The following is a 22,977-nucleotide window of genomic DNA, read 5'->3' on the forward strand; positions in this document are numbered from 1 at the left end:
GACAACCACCAAAAAATATCCAGCCAAGAGCAGCTCTGTGGTCACAACCTGACCACTGAAGAAGAAGCTTGAGATTTACTGCCTGCCCCGGAGAGTTCGGTTTCAACACATCTGGCTCTAATATTTAATCTTCATGGCTTAGACCAGGTGTGTTGGACTAGAGTTGGAGCTAAACTTCGTAGGACAACAGACCAACAGGACCATGGTTGGGCACACCTGCTCTGGTCCTTCATCAGAGGTTAGAATAGTTAGAATGACCACAGGACTAGGATGAGTAGTACTAATTTTGCATGGGGAACAAAGGTAATATATAATTATATACCACCAGTATGGGCAATAAGGAAGGTGGTCAAAAAGAACTTTACATCGTCTATGCTGGATAGTCATTGTCTTATTTGCAGTCTTTTCCATTTAACTTTCATACACTTTAAAGGAAACCTGATTTAATAAAAAAATGAAAACTGGAATCAGGCAGCTTACACATTCAAGGAAGAAACTCGTTTATAATACATAGGTCATATGTGTCTGTTCCTTTCTGTTGCATTAAAAGCTTAAATGTTGTAGTTCAACTGTGTTTGAACTTTTGATCAGCTGTATTCCTGTTTGATTATGCTTGTTTGACCGCGGTAAGAAGCAGGCCCTGTCTGTCAGTCTGTCTGCCCACCTACCAACTTGTTTATTTCGTTTACGTAACGAGCACAATGTCTAAAATAGATCCGCTGATACTTGTAAATCGACACCTCGTGTTATCAGTCCTCTCCGTTTCTGAGAGACTCTGACTCAGTGATATTTTCTCCCTGCAGTACCACGTTTGGCCGCTGAGAGGTCAACTTACATAAAACGGACCATTTAACGTCGTCCTTTAGTGTATTTAGTCCGATATATGTTGATTCTGTGGACTGAATGTTTTGTACGTTTCAAGGTGAGTTTAGTAAAACCGTGCTGTAAACTCTGCGCGCAAAACCGAGTATCCTCGTTTCTGATTGGCCAGCCGGTGAGCTCATTAACATGCGCCGTCTTTGACGTGTTGACGTAGAGAAGCGTTTAAAGTGCCTTTTCTGGCTCTCGGAGTTGAACAGAAGCGGTTTGACTTGATTATATTCCGTGCTGTAAGTTGTCGATGGCGGACAGCAGCTCTGCTCACCATCCTCGTCTTATATTTGTGGAAGAATGACCCGCCTGTTCTGAGCTTTCACCGGTATCGCTTCTCGGCCTTTTGGCTAAGATCAAGTGTAGTATCTGTTCTTATCAGTTTAATATCTGATACGTCCCCTACCCGGGGACCATATATTAAATTGATTTTTGGAGCAGGGAGATGGAATAGGGGCTTGCTCCGTCCACTCCACGCATCGACCCGGTATTGCAGTACTTCCGGGAATGGTGCACCCCCTTCTCACTGGTTAAAAACAGAGAAAGTGGTTAAGCGTTGGGTTGTTTATTGGTTATAGTATTGTTTGTGTTCGTATTGAAATTGCGTATGGAAACAAAAAGTGAATGCCTTTAATTTTCTGAACAAGCTTAGATCGAGTCTTGTAAATGTTGTGCTTATAAACAAGAACTTGCTTCTAAAAAAACAAGAAAACGAAACACAGTCATATGACTTTGAGCAGGAAGACTAAATGTTGTGATTATCAATAAGGCAAATGCACTCGCTCTCTGAACATACAGTAGTCTTATTTTTAAACACTTCCCTCTCCATATTTTATTTTATTTTCAAATAAAATCTTTACATGCAGGATTAATAACAGAGACATCAGTCAAAGCACTGTTGGATCAAAGCATCAGTAGAGTTCAAACTGGCCAAATGGGAATTCAGGAAGAAAACTAGTGAACAGAAACAATAAAATAAACCTAAATAAAGAAAATTAATAAAAGAAAGGAAATGAAGGTATAATAAAGTAGATTATTTATACAAAAATGCCAAATTAGAGCAGAAGTCATTTGAACCACGTTGGACGAAACTGTGTTTGTGTAACATACTTAGTGAAATAAAGTGATTCTGATTCTTAAAGGTAACTGATGAGGAGAACATATCACTGTATTAAAATTAGTAATTTTATTTTCTAATGACGCTGCTTATGAAACTGGATATAACTCAATATCAGAAACTGTTAAACGCCTCTGTGCCTTTTGGCTAAGATCAAGTGTATTATCTGTTCTTATCAGGTGCTGCACTTCATCAGCCCTCTGGCTAAGACAGCGATCAACTCTTGAGTGTGCCCCGGTCTTGGTCTTTGTGACCTTGGTCCTAAGCATTCAAGAGTGTATTGTACTCGTCTTTGGTTGGTGTGAGTTGGTCTCAGGTAGGCCTATCTCAGACCTACTGCGGGACGCATTTGGCTTTTCTGCAGGTTGACTGTCCACCAAGGCCATCAGAAGAAGCCGACATCAACAAGGTAAGTGCAATATTATCTTCTTTCTTCTTTTAGGTTCTTTTAGTTATTTATTGTTCTATTTATTGTTTTAGTGGTTTTAGCGGCCACCAGGTGCCTCCAAGCATGTCGGCTGCTCGTGCCGGCGTGCGGAGGCACCATAGTGTGCGCCTATTATTTCAGGAGGTAGAGGGTCGGCTCCTTGGGATGTCAAGGCTGGATTTCTCAAGGAAGCTGATCCAAAAGACCCTCGGCTTCACACCCCATGATTTGAATTGTTTATCTTTGCCTGGGAATAAAGGTTTTGATGTTAGTTTCCATTCCGCTTCCCTGTTAAAGGATTTCTATGCAAGATATGAGTCAGTCAAGGACCAGTTTCCCATGTTAGAAAGTTTCTCAACCTTATACAATTCTCACAAGGTGGTAATTGTCAGAATGTTCAGTGAAACTGTAACTGGAGAGGACATTGCTACATGGCTGGCTAGATTCTGCTCCGTGAAAAGCCCACCTATGAAAGTTTTGGACGAGGATGGCATTTGGAACTGCTCGTGGAGAGTTCCCATTAAACAATGGGAAGACCCGAGTGGTTACCTAGGCTTGAGACAAATACCGTCTATGATAATGTTGGGCGAAAACCCAAAGGTTAGAAAAATCTAACGTTTCTCTGTGATAGAAGTGACGTGCATCACTCCGTTGAGACGTTGTTGCTAAGCAACGACTTTGACAGCTGTAGGAGACACGCCATTTGAACGTTTTTACTTCTTACTTTACGCACAAACAGAAAATGGATACTTTTAAGATCACATTTGACCGATAGCCGATTTGGTCAGACTCTGATGATGAGACTACACTAAATTCCCAAACTGTCAGTTGGTCTGTATGTGGAGCTGAAGAACGAACTGCCGGGTTTGCAGCAGGTGAGCGGAGCTCGTTACTCTGACGTAGCAATGAGCTGCTTGTTAAGGAACTATAATTTGGCAGAAGGAACTGCTAACATGAAAACATACTAAAGGCCACGTTCACGGCCCAATTTATTAATTTCTTACTTTATTTATTTAATTGTTGTATAAAAGCAATAGAACACGAGAGGGAGTGTATTATCGCGAATAACATCATGGCTGTGATGATCTATGGCTGCCACAGCCGTGATGTTATTTCGCGATAACATGCTCCCTCTCGTGTTTTATTGCTTAAGTAAGGTTAGACATAAGAAATAGTTAATGATTATACCTAGTTAGACAGTAAAAAAATAATTGTTTTTCAAAGTTCAAGTTAAAAAGTAGATTCTTGTTCTTGTATAGCTTTATTCAAGGGTTTATTTAACCCCTTAGATTTCTCTGGTATATCTGCATAAAAAAACTGTGTGTGTGTGTGTGTGTGTGTGTGTGTGTGTGTGTGTGTGTGTGTGTGTGTATATATATATATATATATATAGTAGTTCAAACCAGCTACACCTTCAGCAGCACCAACAATAACATGCTGATTACACTCCAATGCTTCAGTGTTAATAATCTAATGATGTCACATATCACAATATCAGTCAAAGGAACCAAACCAGTACTTTTACTTTAATACTTTAAGTACATTTTGCCTCTAACACTTATGTACTTTTACATAAGTAGGATTTTTAATGCACTTTTACTCAAATAAAGGATCTGAATACTTCTTCCAACCCCGAATGTCATTGTTATTTCTGCATGTTTCTAATTCAGAAATAAAACTTTGTCTGATACAAAACAGAAAACAAACACCAAGAATGTCAGAGAAAGGTCCAATCTTTTATTAAAAATTATGGCTTTGCAAATGAAAGCGTTGACTTGAGTAGTCCAGGGCCGCAAGTAAAAAAACAGGAAAAAAAATCAGCCCTTTTTATACTGCTTTGGAGATTTTACCCACCCTCATTACCTCATCTCACCTGATCTGTCTTACTTTTACATGCAACTCTGACTAAACTGGGTTCCTATTATATCTAACAGTTCAGTACTTTTTACATACACTTCGTTTTTTTCAGTTAGCCTTGGCCTTCTGTGACAAACACCCTTGTTTTCCTTCTAAAGGTGCCATGTCATCCCTTATTAGCCATTCAGTTCATTTCAATTCAATAATGTACCATTACATAAAATAATAACCACTGGCCTTGAGTTATTACATTTGACTACCATTATCTATAAGTTAAAACACACTTTAAGGGGCTATGTTCATGATTACATCACATCAGTTCACTTATTCTTTTTTTTCATTGGTCAAGAGAGTAAAAAGTAAGTTAAAATCTATTGATTATCCCTTAATTGTGACTTAACACGTTATTCCTAATTGTGACTGAACAATGAAGTGTTAAAATATATGTTTTGTACATGAAATGGGTAAAAAATAGTTATGGTCCAAACTAGATCTGTGTTTGTGCGCCGGCCAGAATTAAACTAGGTCTCTCTCTGTGTGTGCGTGCAGGCCGAGACTCCCAAACAATGGCCAAGTGGCCCTATCATAGTTACAGTTCATGTTCAAGGTAGTACTGAGCAGCCTTTCCCAGGCCTGGTAGAAACATATGTAGTACTCCAGGACAAGGCCCAAGCCCGTACAGAGAGGCCTTGCCTGCACACACAGGCCTGCACAGAGAGAGAGAACGAACACAGCATAGTGTAATTAACTATCAACCATTAATGTGGTTACAACTGATATGTTTGTTTCTCCTCTTAAAGACATTCTTAATAGTATATAGTACAAACAGGATCTTTGTGTGCGTGCGGTTCTCCAGGCCCCAGCTTTTGACCCAATCAGGCCTACTTGGCACTTACCACATAGTCAGGGTCAAACACACACACACAGGGAGAGCTGCCCAGTGTGAGCCATACAGCATAATATCATTAGTTATGATTAAAATTATTACTTAAAATCTTTGACTTACAAAAATTTTTCACATTATCAAAAAATCTCCTTAATGTTACTGTATCTAGGCGTTTTTAACTACAACTAAAGATGGCTACCCTAGTTCTCTGCATTGTCAACCCAGATGCCCCTGCAAAACGTCAACAGGCTGTACTGGTGGTGACCAAAGAGGCCTGTTACTATTGGGAGAAAAAAAAATGGTCTTCACCAAACCTCCACAGGAGCTGCTGAACCAGGCCACTGCCCTGGCCCACACACAGAAACTCCTTCAAGCAGTAGGTATCCCTGCACCATTGCGTCAGCTGTGCTAGGAAAGCTGGTGGTACCATTTAGCCACTATGACAGCTTATTGGAGGTGTCTAAAACATATTCGTACAACACCTAAACCAGGGGTGTCAAACTCAGCCTCTGAAAGGGCCATATTTAAAAATCTCAGCAAATAAGTGGGCCAGCTGTGTTTTTATTTCATGTTTACTTGACATTTTGCCACGACCCCAACGGACCATTGTTTATTCAAAATATGCCAAAACTACAACAGAAAAAAAAGGCATTGAATACTTATTCAAGAACAATTCTAAATAAAAAATACATTGTTTTAGGTGTCCTCTTTGAACTGCCTGTTTTCTTGAACTAGACACCCGGCCTCTTTTCTTTTTAGGTAACTGCTGGCCCACAGATTGTTGTTGGGGGAAGGGGGCCAGAACGCACACTATGTTGCAGTGCATGCTGGGGACTGTAGTGCATCTCAGGGTGAAAGGGGCCAATAAGTATAGGAAATTTTAATAATTTCGCAGGCTGAATAGGACCGTGTCACGGGCCTGACTTGGCTCTGCGGGCCTTGTCTTTGACACATGGGGCCTAAACTATCAAGTTAACGCTGAGGGAATAAGCTCAGGTAAGGAGAGAGACAGCTATGGAGCTCATTGGTCAACTGAAACAAGTTTTCTGCTGATGGTTTTTAAAAGGCCCTGCCTTCATCACTGCTAGCTGTTTGTTAGCTACACTGCTAAGGGTCTTCTATGCTTTTGAAGGTGAGAATGTGTGTCTGTGAACTTCTTTTGTGTCTGAATTACAGGGCACTCTTAATATTTTTGAATGTATTATTGTGTCCGGGATCTGTCCAGCTTTAAATGCGTGCAAAAATAGCTAACAGCTAAGGCTAACGGTGCAAGTGGACAAGGAGGGATGATAAGAGATGTTGGTCTTGGGCCGCGTCCCGTTTCTGTAGTTAAACGTGCTTTCCTGTCTGTGTTTCTTGATTCTGTCTGATCTGTAGCTCTTAGCCTCACTGATATACTGGCAGAACTGACTGGCATGGTGATCCACATGAGCTACAGATTAGCCACTCAGACACCGCTTTATAATGTTAAGGACTTTGTGAACATGGATCAGGCAGCTTTCAGCTCTCTCACTCTCATATATATATATATATATGTGTGTGTGTGTGTATATGTTTCTCCTCTGTAAACTCTGTGCGCGCAAAACCGAGTATCCTCGTTTCTGATTGGCCAGCCGGTGAGCTCATTAACATGCGCCGTCTTTGACGTGTTGACGTAGAGAAGCGTTTAAAGTGCCTTTTCTGGCTCTCGGAGTTGAACAGAAGCGGTTTGACTTGATTATATTCCGTGCTGTAAGTTGTCGATGGCGGACAGCAGCTCTGCTCACCATCCTCGTCTTATATTTGTGGAAGAATGACCCGCCTGTTCTGAGCTTCCACCGGTATCGCTTCTCGGCCTTTTGGCTAAGATCAAGTGTAGTATCTGTTCTTATCAGTTTAATATCTGATACGTCCCCTACCCGGGGACCATATATTAAATTGATTTTTGGAGCAGGGAGATGGAATAGGGGCTTGCTCCGTCCACTCCACGCATCGACCCGGTATTGCAGTACTTCCGGGAACGGTGCACCCCCTTCTCACTGGTTAAAAGCAGAGAAAGTGGTTAAGCGTTGGGTTGTTTATCGGTTATAGTATTGTTTGTGTTCGTATTGAAATTGCGTATGGAAACAAAAAGTGAATGCCTTTAATTTTCTGAACAAGCTTAGATCGAGTCTTGTAAATGTTGTGCTTATAAACAAGAACTTGCTTCTAAAAAAACAAGAAAACGAAACACAGTCATATGACTTTGAGCAGGAAGACTAAATGTTGTGATTATCAATAAGGCAAATGCACTCGCTCTCTGAACATACAGTAGTCTTATTTTTAAACACTTCCCTCTCCATATTTTATTTTATTTTCAAATAAAATCTTTACATGCAGGATTAATAACAGAGACATCAGTCAAAGCACTGTTGGATCAAAGCATCAGTAGAGTTCAAACTGGCCAAATGGGAATTCAGGAAGAAAACTAGTGAACAGAAACAATAAAATAAACCTAAATAAAGAAAATTAATAAAAGAAAGGAAATGAAGGTATAATAAAGTAGATTATTTATACAAAAATGCCAAATTAGAGCAGAAGTCATTTGAACCACGTTGGACGAAACTGTGTTTGTGTAACATACTTAGTGAAATAAAGTGATTCTGATTCTTAAAGGTAACTGATGAGGAGAACATATCACTGTATTAAAATTAGTAATTTTATTTTCTAATGACGCTGCTTATGAAACTGGATATAACTCAATATCAGAAACTGTTAAACCTGTTTTAACCTTTTAAACCAAGGTCTTTATTTTAATGAAGAAATTAAACAAGTTAAAAGAGAAATGTCCGTTTTATCAGCAATAAGAAGTAAAGGGATCATTTTAAGGAGCAAAGAACAAGAAGTTGAAGAGGGAGAAAAATGCACAAGATATTTTTTTAAGAAAATTTTAACAAGGGGTGGGAAAATATCAAAGTTAAAGGAAGAAGACAGGGAGGGAGAAAATAACAAAGAAATTTTAAACATAGTAGAAGAATTTTACAGGAATTTATATGGGGAAAAAGATGTGCATAAAGGAACGATGAATGAAGTCTTAAATTTTATAGATAAAAAAATAAACAGTCATGTTGCTTTAACAGATGATTTTACAGTTTTAGAAATTCAAAAGTGTCTCAAAGGTTTTAAAAGGGGCAAATCCCCGGGAGAGGATGGACTCCCCGCGGAATTTTATGACACCTTCTGGGACATTTTATCAAATGACATACTGACTGTTTTTAAAGAATTTGAAAGACTTGACAGACTCCCGGACAGTTTTAGAATAGGGATAGTTTCTTTGCTGCATAAGAAAGGGGACAAGACTGACATAAGAAACTGGAGACCAATTACTCTTTTAAACGTGGATTGTAAACTTTTTAGCAAAGTTTTATCAAGACGAATGTCGACGGTTTTAGAGGACGTGATCCACCCGGATCAAACCTGCGCCGTTCCTGGAAGGAAGATCACGGACAGCCTAGTGCTGATCCGAGACGCCATCTGTTTTGCGAGAGACAGAAATATTCGGCTTTTAGTACTAAATTTAGATTTTGAGAAAGCCTTTGATCGGGTCTCGCACCAGTTCCTGTTTCAGGTTCTGCAAAAGATGGGATTCCCAGGGAGGTTTATAGAATGGGTGGGGCTGCTGTATCGGGACATCAGCAGCAGAATTATGGTAAATGGGCACCTCACAAAAGCGATAAATATTCGCTCTGGCGTCCGTCAGGGGTGTTCTTTATCTCCCCTCCTGTTCGTTGCTTGCATCGAGCCGCTGGCGCAGATATTGAGAAAGGATAAATGGATCAAAGGACTAGACTTGCCAGGTGGACTGACGGCGACCTGTTCTTTGTACATGGACGACGTCACTCTTTTATGTTCGGACGTTTTATCGGCCCAAAGAGCACTGGACTTGACTGACTGGTATGGAAGGGCCTCGGGCGCTAAGCTCAATAGGAGCAAGTCCGAGGCCCAGCTCTTTGGGCCATGGGGGCACATACAGACGAACCTGGACTTGGATTTTAAAGAGAAAGACATGAGGATTTTAGGGATCAAATTTGACGAGGAGGGTGGTGGACGGGGCAACTGGACTGACATGATAGGGAAAGTGAAGCAAAGACTGGGGTTTTGGGGACTGCGACAGATGACAATGGAGGGCAAGATTTTAATAATAAAAGCTGTTGTTTTACCCTTGCTTTTACTCCTTTGTTCTGTTTTTAGTCCTCCACGTTTTTTTCTTTTAGATCTAGAGAGGGCGGTGTTTTACTTCCTGTGGGGGTCCAAATGGGAGCGTCTGCGACGGGAGGTGGTAAAGAAGAGGCCAGAAAATGGAGGGAAGGGGCTCCCAGACCCCCACCTGTTTTTAGGAAGCAAGTTCATCGCCCTGCACGTGCAGTATGCAATGACCCCATCCAGAGACAACAAGACGGCAGCCATGGCGAGGTTCTGGATGGGGTCTTACCTGCAAAGTTTACGCATTTTAACCCCAGATCTTAGAACCCCCGTGTCTTTTACCCTGCCACCAGAATATGGTTTTATTAAGAAATTTTTAAGGAAATATTTTTTAGAAAAAGAAAATGTCACCATTTTAACTAATGCAAAGTCTATGGTCTCTCTTGTACAGGACCGGGAAGAAGTGAGCCCCGTTCCCGGCCTCACACTAAGTGAGGCCAAACAAGTTTGGAAGAACGCAGCCCACCCTGCTCTCCAGAACAAGCACAAAGACCTGTGCTGGTTGGCTGCCCATGAGATCCTCCCGGTCAGGGCCGTGATGCACTCCCGGGGCATGGGGACAAACCCGATCTGCCCGCGGCCCGGGTGTGGCGAACCCGAGACCGTGCGGCATGCGCTCTGGGAGTGCAGCGTGGCGAGGGACCTGTGGGGCATGATCGGCCCCCTGCAATGCCCGAGCCTGCCGGCAGGGGCGGTCCACCCGCTGGTTTACCGACTAGCGGTGAACGGGGTGGGCCAGGGCACCGAAAAGTTACCAGCAGAAGAATTCCGCCTTGTGGACCGCCCGCAACCTGCTGGTGGGAAAGCGCGTGACGGTGCCACTGCATGCTATTTATGAGCTGGTAACATCCTCGCTGCAGGGGGCACCGAGCGCCGCCATTCGGAGGAGGGGGCCGGGGCCGCACGCAGGGGGGTCCAGACCACCACGGTCCCTGGCTCCCGTAGATGCCCCCCCAAAGAGAATGTGACACCACAAAGGGTGGAGCAGCGGGCATGGAGAGAGGATCTCCGCTGGAACAGATAATCAGCAGCCTGGCGACTTCTGGGGATCAGGGTGGTGCCAGCTTGATAGAGGCTCACCCCGGTCCTGGACAACGGAGACCCTTTTAATTGCATTTTATACGCCTTTTAATGTATTTATTGGCTTTTAATAAGTATGGTGTTTTATATGTTGCATGTTTTTTAAACCTACACAGTGTTTTTTACATGAACTTTTAAACACACACTTTTTGAGAAAAATCTTTTAGAAAATCATTGAGAAAACCTTTTAAAGAAACAAAGTTTATTTATTTATTGTTCTTTTATGCGTGAGTGTTTTTAAAAGGTGTTTTATCAATGAAATGGTCAACATGTAAAATATGAAAACTGTGTGTTTTATGTGAGATTTTTATGTTCATGTGAGGAATGCAATTGTATGTGTATGAATTATAAGAATGGTGACAATAAAATACTTTCAAAAGAAAAAATCTGTTCTTATCAGTTTAATATCTGATACGTCCTCTATATGAGGACTACATATTAAATTGATTTTTAGAACAGGGAGACGGAAGAGGAGCTTGCTCCGTCCGCTCCACGCATCGACCTGGTATTGCAGTACTTCCGGGAACGGTGCACCCCCTTCTCACTGGTTAAAAACAGAGAAAGTGGTTTCGTTTTAAGAGAGTGAAAAATTTTAATGGTTTTATGTTAAGCCCCGTAATTTTAAGAGTTGTATTGAACTTTTACAGGCTAGATTGGACTCATGATACCGGTTATAGATTCTTTTCTGGTCTGTTGTACCACTAAATCGGAATCAGGACCTAATGTTACCCAAGAAAACTACACAAACGAGTGAGTAGCTAACTGCTAACAGGCTGAAAGCCATACACCCACCAGACAACGCGTTTAATTCTGTCTGTCGCTCCAGCTCCAGTCTCTCGGCGTGCTCTCATCTTCTTTATCCTCCAAACGGGTGTTGAGCTGTTACTGAAACAGCCTGTACTGCGGTGGGTTTTACCTGTACCCGGACATCTAGCTACATTAGCATTGCCCAGCAGAGTAGAGCTCCACAGAACAATTATATTTTTATTTTTTTGTCATTTCAACACCAGTCATTCGAACTTGTGCTCTCAGATACCAGTCTTTATCCTCTAAATGGGTAATGTTCGCCAGAACCGAGCCCGTACTGCAGTGGTGGGCACCGTGCACTCGCGTTAGCTTAGCCTAGCGGGCTACCGCTGAATGCACTACAAAACAGGTTTGATCTAACTTAGGCTTTTTGCCACTCCACTGTTAATCAGGCGACTTTGCTGCAGTTAGCTGTTGTACGTTTTTACCATTTATACTTGTCATACCAGAGCACCAGTTAGTCAATTCGAACCTGCAATGGGGTGTTTGGATCAGTTCAGCAATGCTAATTTAACTAGGAGAGAGAGACAGTTAGCATTAGCTTAGCTAGGAGGCTCCAGCAGAGGCAGTATATGAGGACACTGGCCTCTGCCTATTTCCCCCATTATATCAAAAACATGACTGCGAAACGCCAGAGGGTGCCCGCGAGTGAGTCCTCAATGACTGGGGGTGAATTGAGCTAAACAGCTAACAATGAAAAGGTTAAATAGTTTCTCAACACTTGCCCAGAACTTTCCTTTAATTTTAGAAAGTAGAAGAATGCGTTTGACTAAAAAAGCAAAGAAAACTTACCTATATGTTTCCGTTTCTACAGCAAATGAATTTTGGGCAGCAGGACGCTAACATTACTGCTACTGAACGCTTTGATTGGTTGGCGAGCGGAGCAGCTCATTGGCTGTTCGACTTTAAATTCCTATAACTCGAGTTCAAAAGCTGTTAATAATATAATGTGTTAAAATGTTTTATGCTATTCTGTGTTCACAAAATGAATGCATTCTTTTACATTAAAATGTTTGAGCATTTATAAACTATCATTTTGCTCAAATGCTCCATCTTAACCCATTCATCTGGGACTCGCTTGGGAGCGCCCTCTAGAGTTTGAGGAACCCAGAAGACATTCAGAGTGGTAATTTCCTCTTTTACAAGTTCTCTGGCTCCAGTTCCAGACACCAGAGAACAGGTTTAATATTGGTTTTCTGTCCATCTTACATCAGCCACTCGACTTCACATCCTTAGAGCTGAGTCGCTATCATCTTAATTTGTGTCAGTAAAGCTTTTGTAAGTCAGAATCGACCCTGCAACCAGTTGCACCAGCTGAACGGAAAAAAGTTTGATTGTAAGTTGGGGTGTAAAGCCCATCCTAAACCTTATATTAAGTGTAGTTAGTTTAGAACTAGAGACTCAGAATTCGGCTGCACGACAGACACTTACAGTACATCTTAACTCGTAGTGCATAATGTGATTGTAGATCAAAATATTGTCGTACAGAATTACATTTTCACTCTCTGCAGCCAATCAGTAACACTGACATAAAACCGAAACATTACAGGCATGATCTCCACACTAGTGAAATTGCTAGTTTGTCTCTTTTTGAGGCTCATTTACTTTGTTTAAGGTGTGTCGGTTGTATTAGCTATAAGTCAAAAAGAGACTGTTTTACAATAAAGTGGTGTTTTCAAAGTGCCCATCTCTTCTATGTGTATGGATTTTTATAACGTTTAAACTGGTTTCTCGTGCACAATATTGTAACAGCACTTTATCAATGATCGGTTAATGTTAGAAAAGCTGCGTCAAATGTAATCGCTATTTGAATTTGCTGAATGACAAAAAGGTAATGTCAGTTATGTTAGTTATTTTTTAAAAATAATCTGTGTTGTGTATTGTATGTTAACAGGTCAGCGTTACACACAGCCTGAGCACTGATGGAGCTGCTCTTATTCCTCTGTGTGCAGTTGACTGGTGTGCTTGAATAGAGTCGCCCACCAGGTTTTGGAATGACCCTGTAGCAAGATATCTCATTGCCAGACACAAAGTAGGACTCAGGGCTCTGTTCTTGTGTGTGTTGTGTAAATCTGTGGCTAGGAGTTCTGTGATCTTTTCTGTCTTTGTTGGACGAAAACACAACGTAAACGACTGCCCACCTGTCCGGCCAGACACTGATGGATGATTGTCTGTTGAGCTCTCCTGCTACCTGCTTCAGACCAGCTGCCCACGCCCCAGTCACTGCCACTTACCCAGCTACCGCCACCTGCCTTGGACTAGCTGCCCACCCTACACTGAAGTTTTCATGGACTCCTAACTATTATTACTACTACTACTACTACTACTACTACTATTAATATTAGTAGTATAATAATTTTGTAGGTAGTTTGACCAGAGGAGGATGGGTCCCCCCTTGTGAGCCTTGGTTCCTCCCAGGGTTTCTTCCCCAGCTGAGGGAGTTTTTCCTTGCCACTGTTGCCACTGGCTTGCTCACCTGGAGGATTTACATTTCATGTTAAAACTTTGTCCTTAATGGATTTCTGTGAAGCTGCTTTGTGTAAAAAGCGCTATACAAATAAATTTTGACTTTTTGACTTGTGTAATCTATTTTGCAGAGATGGTTGCCGATGCAAATCGAGGCATATTTTGATTTTGTTTCCCATCGATCAAATTGACCAGCCATTTAAACTGATTTTTATGGCAGAATTTACACCTACTATAGGGTGTGTGTAAATTTTAAGTTATAACTTAAAGCTACATTGAAACTGTCACTTGGTGTAACCAGTTAAATTCTAGTAGCTTGTAAACTAGTTTACATTCAAGCTAGGCTACAATGGAACTTATGTTCAGCTGGTGCAACTGGCTGCTGTTCTGTAGTGAACAGAGCTGGCAGCATGCTAGCAAAGCTAATGCTTACCAGTTACTCTCTCTGGTTATCAGCGCCATTTACTATTTAGAAATTGGCAGTAGATTAAAGCATTGATGTTTTTGAATAGTGGATTTAAAATTGTGCACTGTTTTCATTTATTTGCGCAAACTTATTTGATTGTTTTCAGGTTTGAAATAACACACAAACATAGAACCAAACAGTGAATAGCTACGTCATTACGCCATCCCACCAAGCGGTTCTGTGGCCCAGAGTACAGTTAGCTAACTGAAAAAAAATGAGCTAAGTGTTCTGTGTCGAACTGTGTTTGTGTGGAAACGCCACTGGAAAGGGAACCCTTCATGCTCAGAGCCCTTCAGCCCTGTGGTGGAAAAGAGACCTTTGTTTATCTGGTAATGTAATTGTTGGGCAGTATCGTTAGGCTCCGTGTGAAGTTGTTGTGTCCGCTCGCTGCTGAAGGGAGATCAGTGAGTCCTCAAACACAGTTATGCTGTGACTACAACCTCCTGTAAACAGCCATAACACCCTTAAACCAGCACTACAGGCTGTCGACTTTTCTATGAAAGCTTAACTTATGAGGAGAATATATTACTGTATTAAAATGCGTAATTTTATTTTCTAATGACACTGCACATCAAACTGGCTATAACCCAATACCAGAAAACAGCAACAACATGAATTTTTGTTATTTTAACATTTATTAAACCAAAACATTATTTGTAATCTTTAATCGTGTGTTGTTCCTGACCTCATAAAATGAGGCTGTCAGTACAGACAGGCTGGTCAGAGCGCCTCTTGTGTTTTCTGAAGTGTCTGAGTCTGTGTTGAATCTGCAGATGCAAAACAAAAAGTGAGTGAAGCCTCAGTTCTCTGAGCAAACACGTGGCTTTTTTGGGTCTTTTGTAAATGTTGTGGCTACAAACAAGAATTATTATTTTTAAAAAACACCGTCCTATGACTTTTGGCAGGAAGAGTAAACATTGTGCTTATAAACAAGGAGGTTTTGTTATTTTTTTTTTTATTACTTGGGCAAATGCACTCGCTCTCTTGACACAGAATAGCATTTCAACAATGAGTGTGTTTACATGCTCTTAATAATAGGACTACTGCAGAAAAGATTTTGTCAGTAATCCAATCAACATGTTTACACGCACTTGAGTAATCAGATACTGGGAAACTCTTGGTTTACATGAGTCAGTCTGTTACCCACCAATAAACTCAAAGAAGAAGACGTGACGTAAACATAATGTAAAACTCAAACTTCATGCTGCAGCTTTTTTTTTTAAAAGCAGCGCCACTTGAAAATATGAACATACATCCTCTAGAAGATGAAGAAATTTTAAATGCTTCATTTTGTCAAGAGTGTAATCAGTTTTAGCGTCAGCCTATTTTCTGTTTTTGCACATGTGCAGACTGAGATAGATATATATATATATATATATATATATATATATATATATATACATATATATGAGTAAGAGTTGCACTGAGAAATCCGATTACTGAGCTAAAAATTCAGCCCTCTTAATCGGATTTCTAGATCTTAATCTGATCTAAGAAATCAGAGTATGCTGTGTACATTATCATTTGAATAATCATATAACTGCAGAAATCTGATTATGATTGGATTATTGAGTAAACACACTCACTGCTGTCTTAAACATTTCCCACTCCAGATTTTTTTGAAATAAAATCTTTACATACAGGAACAATAACAGAGACATTTGTCAGCGCACTGTTGGATCAAAGCATCAATAGAGTTTAAACAGGCCTAAAGTGTACCTGGAAGAAAAACAGTAAACAGAAACAATGAAATAAACCTAAAAGACACCTAGAAAACTTTTTCTATAAAACCTCCCTTACTGTATTGCAGGATGACTCCTTCTTTGGCATAATGCTGTTAATATATCATAACCTATAGCACAATGTTAATTTTACAAATGTTCATATCATTCTGTAATATTCTGTACATAATAGTTATTATTTCTCTACTCAAACCTACATATGTACAGATGTTCATATCTGCGCATGTACAGATATTCACACATCTCTTTTGCTCCTTTCACATCACACCTTTATTACTCTTTTTTATTATATTTTTTCCCCTTAGTTAAATACTTGTTAAGAGTCTGTGTGCTTGTCTGGTCTGTTCAGTGTGTTACATGTCATACATGTGTGACTCACCCAAGACAAACTCCGGGTTTTGTAACATGGCGAAATAAAGTGATTCTGATTCTTAAAGGTAACTCATGAAGAGAACATATCACTGTATTAAAATTTGTCATTTTATTTTCTTATGACGTTGTTGTCTGTGTGTTGTTCCCGACCTCACAAACCGAGGCTGTCAGTACAGACAGGCTGGTCAGAGCGCCTCTCGTGTTTTCTGAAGTGTCTGAGTTCGTGTTGAATCTGCTGACGGGAAACAAAAACAGAGTGAACGCAGTTCTCTGAGCAAACACGTGGCTTTTTTTTGGCTCTACGCTTGTAAATGTTGTGCTCATCAACAAGGCTTAATCTGACTGAAGAAAACCCCACCGTCCTATGACTTTTGGCAGGATGGGTAAAAAGATGTGCTTATAAACAAAAGCTTTTGTTGAAATTTGTCTTTTCTTTATTACTCAGGTAAAAACACTCAGGGTGTCTTAAATATTTCAACACTGCTGTCTTATTTTAAATGTTTCCACCTACAGATTTTTGCTCTTTTTAATTAAATCTTTGCGCACAGTAACAATAAGTTTTAGTGAAGTGAAGGCAGGGAGAAGTAGAGGATAGCAAACAATGAAATAAACGAAAATAGATTAAAAATAGATAAATAAGAGAATGTGATTAAACAGATAACTCATACAAAATGACAAAGTTAGAGCACAAATTTGCATGAAACAATAGAAAAATATTACATTTACATTTTTCGCCGTTTAGCCTCTTTCACCCTCATTCTCTCTCGTTTTCGCCCTCCAGCGTTTCACAGTCATGCTTCTGGCATAACCGGAGGAACAGAAAGTGGCGGAGCCCCCCTTAAACTGACTCTGGACCCATTGTCTTTCTAAAGTAGACGGATGTTCCGCAGCTTTGTATTTTTTAACATGATGCCGCTGCACCTCGAGTAAAGCTGTAAACCTTCCCGATTTTAAAATGTAAACCGCGCGTTTGAGCAGTTTGTTAAATATTCAGCGCGCAGTGCATCATGGGAAGCGCCGTACTGCGCTTTTCTTGCAGGAAAACAAACATAATCAGGCACGAACGCTGTACTGTGAGCAGCGCAGTGTTTGTAATGTTTTTCTAGGTTTTATTTCTTGTTTCTGAAATTAACGGAGCGGTCACCGTCTCCGTGTATCGTGCTGTCAGTGGTGGCTCCGCTCCCCAAGTGGTATGTTATTCATACTTACCTGGCAGGGGAGACACCATGATCAAGAAGGTGGTTCACCCAAGGCGAGGCTCGGCCATTGCACTGTAGGCCGTGCTGACCTTTGCGAATTCCTCAAATGTGGGAATCTCGACTGCATAATTTGTGGTAGTGGGGGACTGCGTTCGCGCTCTCCCCTGATGAGCTGGTAAAAAACAGATTTCATAGTAGTATTTGTAATAGGATTGGATGTGAGGTTTGAACAGTGGAAGTGAATATTAGATTAAATCGTTAAGAACTCATTGACGTTTCCTAATTTATTTGCTGTAAGAACGCATTTCAGTAATGGTAGACAGACATTGGTGCACATCAAAAAGCCTTTTGCTTTGCTAAAAGTTGTGCTGCAAACCGTGTAAATATATATATATATATATATATATATATATATATATGTAGTTTGAACTGACAGCTCACTTCACTGGTTGGTACTACATATTCATGTTTTCTGTGCACCCTCATAAACTTGCTCAGTGTTTTATTGAGGCACAAAAACAATAATTCCTGCTAAATCTAGCTTATTTATATATGCCATTATGCCAGGAATGTCCTCAGAAAACGCGTTAACAAGAACATCTCATTGTTCCAATGTGGAACCTCCACACTGTTCAGCAAGACAAACAGACTAGATCCACATCGGCAAACGAGGCAATCACCACCATCACCATACCTATTCAGCGTGTCTGCTGAACATGTAATAAGAGAAGCAGGACTGGAGGAAGATGACTGGGGATTGAAGATTTTTGGAAGAAACGTCAGTAACCTCCAAGTGGATGTGGATGACGACAATTAGTGGAAAGTCAGGAAGAACTGAAGGACCTCATAAGGAAAGTTAAAGAACAGTGAAAAAGATGGGGCTTCAGCTCAATATGAAGAAATCCATGGTTATGACAAAACGAAAGACTGATAATTTTATCACTGATATTGAAGATGTAGAAGTGGCGGCCAGCTTTTACTCCAGCAGTCAAGAAATATGACAGATTGGCACTCGGCAGAACAAAATGAAGGAGCTTGAATAGATCTTCAAATGAAATGACGTGTCTCTGCAAACAAAGATTGACCCGACTGTGGTCTTTTCTGTGCTTCTTCATGGATGTGAAAGCTGGACAGTAAAAATTAGGACAGGAAAAATATTGATGCCTTTGGACTTTGGTGCTGAAGAAGGCTTTTGAACGTGCCTTGCATGGCAAAGAAACAAATGGACTATTGATTAAATCAAGCCTCACCTCTCACTTGAAGCGCAGGTAACCAAACTGAAGCTCTATTTTGAACATATTATCAGAAAAGCCAGTTGACTGAAAAAGACAGCTTGGAAGAGTTGAAGTAAAAGAGGAAATGGCCAACCAATAACAAGATGGATGGAGACAACCAAATCAAACCCAAGCAGAAGACGGAACATTCTGAAGAGTCAGAGCCGTGTTAATGGCACTCAATAATAATAATAATAATAAAAAGAAGAAGAAGAATAATAACCATGTTGCTAACAGTTCTCTTTCAGTTATACACAGGAATAAGACGCACACAATCTATATTTGTTTCCAAAAGAATCAGCAGTTCAGGTAAATCTGAATGGTGTGAACTACATCTAGGATGTGACGACATTGAGAGAATGTGAGCTTTGAACTGCTTTGAAACCTCTGCCTTGAGTACAAGGGTCCACATAGAATCATTTGTGACTGTTTCTGCTATCACTAACTAGGAGAGTGTTTTCCTATCAGGGTCCAGACGTGCATGTTCTAGCGTTTACTCTGTTCCCTACACACAAGACTCGACTCATCATCTAGTAAACAAGCCCAATCAGGAACAAACTTTGTTTTGAAAACAGATCTAGGGTTTGTCTCAAAATGCCCTTAACCCTCTAGGCAGAGTTCCTGACCAAGCTTCAGCTTCTCAAACCTAACAACATCAACTGCAGTTAGCTTATTTCACAACAGCAGTGAAAAGTTTCTGTTAGCTTAGCTTTAGATACTCAAGATGTGACCCCATGTGTGCACCATGCCTGTAATTTTTAGTTCACTTTTATTCAGTAGAATCATGTTTGTATTTAAACTCTGCATGTATTACAGTACTAGTTAAGTTTTGGATGGAAACAAGAGCTAAATTCTTCAAACACTCAGAAGAAAATGATCTAATAGGAATTGTTTTTCTCCATATCTGGGTCGATATAACTAAGATATAAGATATATAGATATAACTATAATCTCCTCTTGGTTAGAACTTTAGGGCCTGAAGAGAAGGCCTGATGCATTTGATTAACCACCAGCCTAATTATGAAGTGACAGAGGAGTCAACCACTCATGTATTGATTTCCAATAAGCAAGGCCAATTTCGTAACAAAATCCTAGGTGTTCCTAGACCTAGTCTGGAAGACCTAGATACATCACTGACTGTGAATACAAGTAGCAACCGAATCAGAGGGGTGTTAGAAATAGAAAAGCAGCAGCAGCAGCAAATATTATTAGGCACTGTGGGACTACTATGAGGTAAAAGAAGTGCTACTATGTAAAAAGAAAAGTCAACAAAAAACAGCAGTCATTTCTTTCTAAATATCAGTGGAGAAACTCACCTTTTGGACCTCACCAACTGGATGCATGATGGTCTGAGACCCTGACAGTGGAAGAACAGGCTTTCAGGTTAAATAGCTCCATCTACAGGCCCTAAAAGGTAATAGGTTTGCTGGAACATGTTTCTCAGAAAAAATGATTGTTAATAAACTTGCAAGAAAATACAGAAAATGGTGGTCAGCTGAAATAACAGTATTATTAAATGCTGTAAAGGCTACTTGAACTATGAAGATACTTGGCCCTCAAGTTACACAGTTTTCTTTTATTTGTCATATGTTTAAATGTATGTGCATTTGTCTGTCCCAATAAGTGAAGATTGAGATTTAAAGGCAATATAAAAGACTCAGGATTAAGCTAGAAATGAGATACAGACGAATGGTGGAGCAGCGAGTATGCACATTTCACAAGCATTTCCAAACATAAAAGCGGACATGTTCCTGCGACTATGCTTATGGTTTATATAATGACTTAATGTGCAATCCAAAACCCAAAAATTCCAAACCATTTGGGTGTCGTTTGGGTATACATTTCCAAAAGTGTCCTGACCCTCATTCTGAAGGGTCAATTTGGCTACTTTAAGGCCCACCACTTGCTGACAGAGTTCAATTGTGCACACACAGAATGTATAATCTCTTCAGAAAACGATTGCAGATCGTTTTCAAACAGCCACATGTGAGCCTTTGGCTGCTTAGGGGGCATAAACCTCCCCAGCATTGGGCTGTGGAGCAGTGGAACTGTGTTGAAATGAATTAAAGTGATCCAGGACTAATCATCCATCATTAGTACATGACCTCCTTAATGCTCTTGTCGGAAGAGCAGAGGCTGTTACAGAAGTAAAGGGGGGCAATCTCCCTATTAATAGCCTTGACTTCAGAAGAAACATATAGGGCCAGTTTCCCAGATCCACAGTGAAAAGATTTTTTAACGGTGCTTCACCGTTCGCATTTAATCCATGTCCGATAGCGTGCACTGTGAGGAGTGTTGTGTCTGAACGCCCCCTTGTGGACTATGAAAAAGAGTTGCAACCGCCCAACGTGGGGCTCGAACCCACGACCCTGAGATTAAGAGTCTCATGCTCTACCGACTGAGCTAGCCGGGCTGTTATATTCTCACCTTCCACTCTCTCATTTTCCAGAGTCCGGCGCGGTTCACATCCACCCTGCCGGGCGGACACAAAAGATTTTACAAACGATGCACGTCCAGAAGAGAAAAGCAGAAGTTCTGTCGTTGCCTAATGCAAATTCGGCTTTGTCATGCAAATAATACCACTATGCAGCCTCGCCCAGGAAAATGGGTTCCCGTTTCGAGTCTTGGTTCCTCAACGTGTTTCTCCCTCCTGCTTTTCTCCGCACCAATCCTCAGTGTGGTCATCTGGGCTCTGGACCCACATTTCACAACGCGAATGTAGTTAATGTGAAGCTCGGCTTTAGGGCAGTGATATCAAATCACAACACTGCCTGCTGACCGCTGCTTTGGTGGAGATCAGCATAACTGCTCCCATTGCTGCTGAACAGCATCCAAAACACAACACGTGCTGGTCGACGCTGTTTTATCCGAGAAGGGTAACTCTCACATTTTAGAGAGTTAAAGGGACATTCTGGCCTACAATTTTGTATCCTTGCGTTTTTTGTCCATCACTGTTTTTTCTCTAGTGAATGAATGTCCTCCCATCTCCAAGATACATCATCATACCCAGTCTTTAAATTATTTCAGTCTCTGTGAGAACCAAGGAAAAGGTGTCTTGCAATTTAGCTTTTGTTTGTGATTTGCTATCTTTTAGGAATATATAAAATGTATTACAAGTTAGACTCTTTAAGTATTATTTAAATTTTTATAGCAATTCTCACTTTTCTGGACTGCAGGACGATTTTAATTTTAAACAGTGAAACTTAACAAGTTGTAATAATAATAATGATATCTTATTTATTATTTTTCTTTCTCTCAGGCTTGTACTGGATCCAGGACTTTGTGATGGCAGCATCAAATAAAGTGACCTATCACTTGTGTAGTCCATTTTTTTGGTCCTGCTTGACATTCTGTAAAAGCTCAATATTCAGTCACATAAATCCACACCACTCATGTTGTCATTGTACTCTTTGATAACTGCTGGTCTTCTCACTTGTATGTGTGCTTTGTCTTTGTTGGACCATCTTGTACGAACATCTTCAGGATCTTTCCCATGTATGCTAGAGGCCGTTGGCACTGGCTTGTTGTCATACCATTTTGTGATAGCTGGCTCAGGACTATCTCTGGCCACCACCATTGATGTTCTTCTCCCTTATTATTTTTTTTTTTACAATTGTTTGCCACCAGTTAGCAGAGATGACTTTGGCACACTGTTCTTCACTATGGTTCGAGCAGCTGGAAAGCCCTTTTTCCAGCAAAGCGTCAATGAGGTTGACTGATGAGAAGTACTGATCAAAGAACAGCTGACTTCCTGTAGGAACAGATTCAAGCATATGTAGGACCGCTGCTGCCCCTATGCCTGATTTTTGGCCATCAAATATATTCTTTCCTTGGAACATTTCAAAGTCCAGCACAGGACAGATACCTTCAAGCCAGTTGGGTATGGCTTGCCTGGAACAGACCGTCAGATTGGGCAGCGAGTGAAAGGAATGATTTACTGGTTTTGGAAAGCTAAGGCAGCTTCACTCTGTCAAAGAGTTGTTTCCTCAGTCACATTAAGGTCATTGACAATTTCCAGTGAGTTTCTCCACTTGAACAACCTGTCTTTTGTCATTTTGTTGCTTTTAATTGGCACCTTGTTTATTGGTCCAGAACATCTTGATTCTGGGATAACCAAGGCAGGCACTGTGAACTGATATGCCGAAGAAGACCTTCCTTTCCTGTGGAGTGGTATTCAGAGAAAGTCTGCAGTT

At 40.7% G+C, this 22,977-nt stretch overlaps 1 protein-coding gene, 1 long non-coding RNA gene, 4 other non-coding genes and 2 pseudogenes across 8 annotated transcripts; 6 read left to right on the forward strand and 2 right to left on the reverse strand.

The window, feature by feature from the left end:
• Positions 1 to 253: 253 nt before the first annotated feature.
• On the forward strand, positions 254 to 10,402 carry LOC118825399. The gene is made up of 3 exons (XM_036595986.1): positions 254 to 922; positions 9,390 to 10,175; positions 10,239 to 10,402. Exons 1-3 carry the CDS (start codon positions 904 to 906, stop codon positions 10,400 to 10,402), a joined length of 969 nt encoding a protein of 322 aa, XP_036451879.1. The 5' UTR covers positions 254 to 903.
• Positions 1,201 to 1,391, forward strand: LOC118826781. The gene has a single exon (XR_005008789.1). It is a non-coding gene; the product is annotated as a U2 spliceosomal RNA (small nuclear RNA).
• LOC118826787 lies at positions 2,115 to 2,212 on the forward strand (annotated as a pseudogene).
• LOC118826779 lies at positions 6,980 to 7,170 on the forward strand. Its single transcript, XR_005008787.1, has one exon. It is a non-coding gene; the product is annotated as a U2 spliceosomal RNA (small nuclear RNA).
• A 423-nt stretch (positions 10,403 to 10,825) lies between the features above and the next one.
• LOC118826784 lies at positions 10,826 to 10,997 on the forward strand (annotated as a pseudogene).
• A 3,729-nt stretch (positions 10,998 to 14,726) lies between these two features.
• Positions 14,727 to 20,138, reverse strand: LOC118825558. Of its 3 annotated transcripts, XR_005008665.1 has the most exons (4): positions 20,101 to 20,138; positions 17,521 to 17,682; positions 16,462 to 16,546; positions 14,727 to 14,964 (listed from the first exon to the last, which is right to left on the reverse strand). It is a non-coding gene; the product is annotated as an uncharacterized LOC118825558 (long non-coding RNA). The 3 variants fall into 3 exon arrangements; XR_005008667.1 differs by lacking the exon at positions 16,462 to 16,546; XR_005008666.1 differs by lacking the exons at positions 17,521 to 17,682; positions 20,101 to 20,138 and adding an exon at positions 17,038 to 17,505 and having other exon boundaries at positions 16,462 to 16,543.
• Positions 17,513 to 17,677, forward strand: LOC118826774. The gene has a single exon (XR_005008783.1). It is a non-coding gene; the product is annotated as a U1 spliceosomal RNA (small nuclear RNA).
• Positions 20,139 to 21,124: 986 nt separating the features above from the next.
• On the reverse strand, positions 21,125 to 21,197 carry trnak-cuu. The gene has a single exon. It is a non-coding gene; the product is annotated as a tRNA-Lys (tRNA).
• Positions 21,198 to 22,977: the final 1,780 nt, after the last annotated feature.

The sequence above is a fragment of the Colossoma macropomum genome, unplaced genomic scaffold, assembly GCF_904425465.1.
Source record: "Colossoma macropomum unplaced genomic scaffold, Colossoma_macropomum, whole genome shotgun sequence".
Lineage (NCBI taxonomy): Eukaryota > Metazoa > Chordata > Actinopteri > Characiformes > Serrasalmidae > Colossoma > Colossoma macropomum.

Excerpts from the sequence above, each read along its gene's own strand:
- LOC118825399 (XM_036595986.1), top strand. Across the intron at positions 10,176-10,238 it reads GGACCGCCCGCAACCTGCTG|GGGGCACCGAGCGCCGCCAT; the intron begins GTGGGAAAGCGC and ends TCCTCGCTGCAG.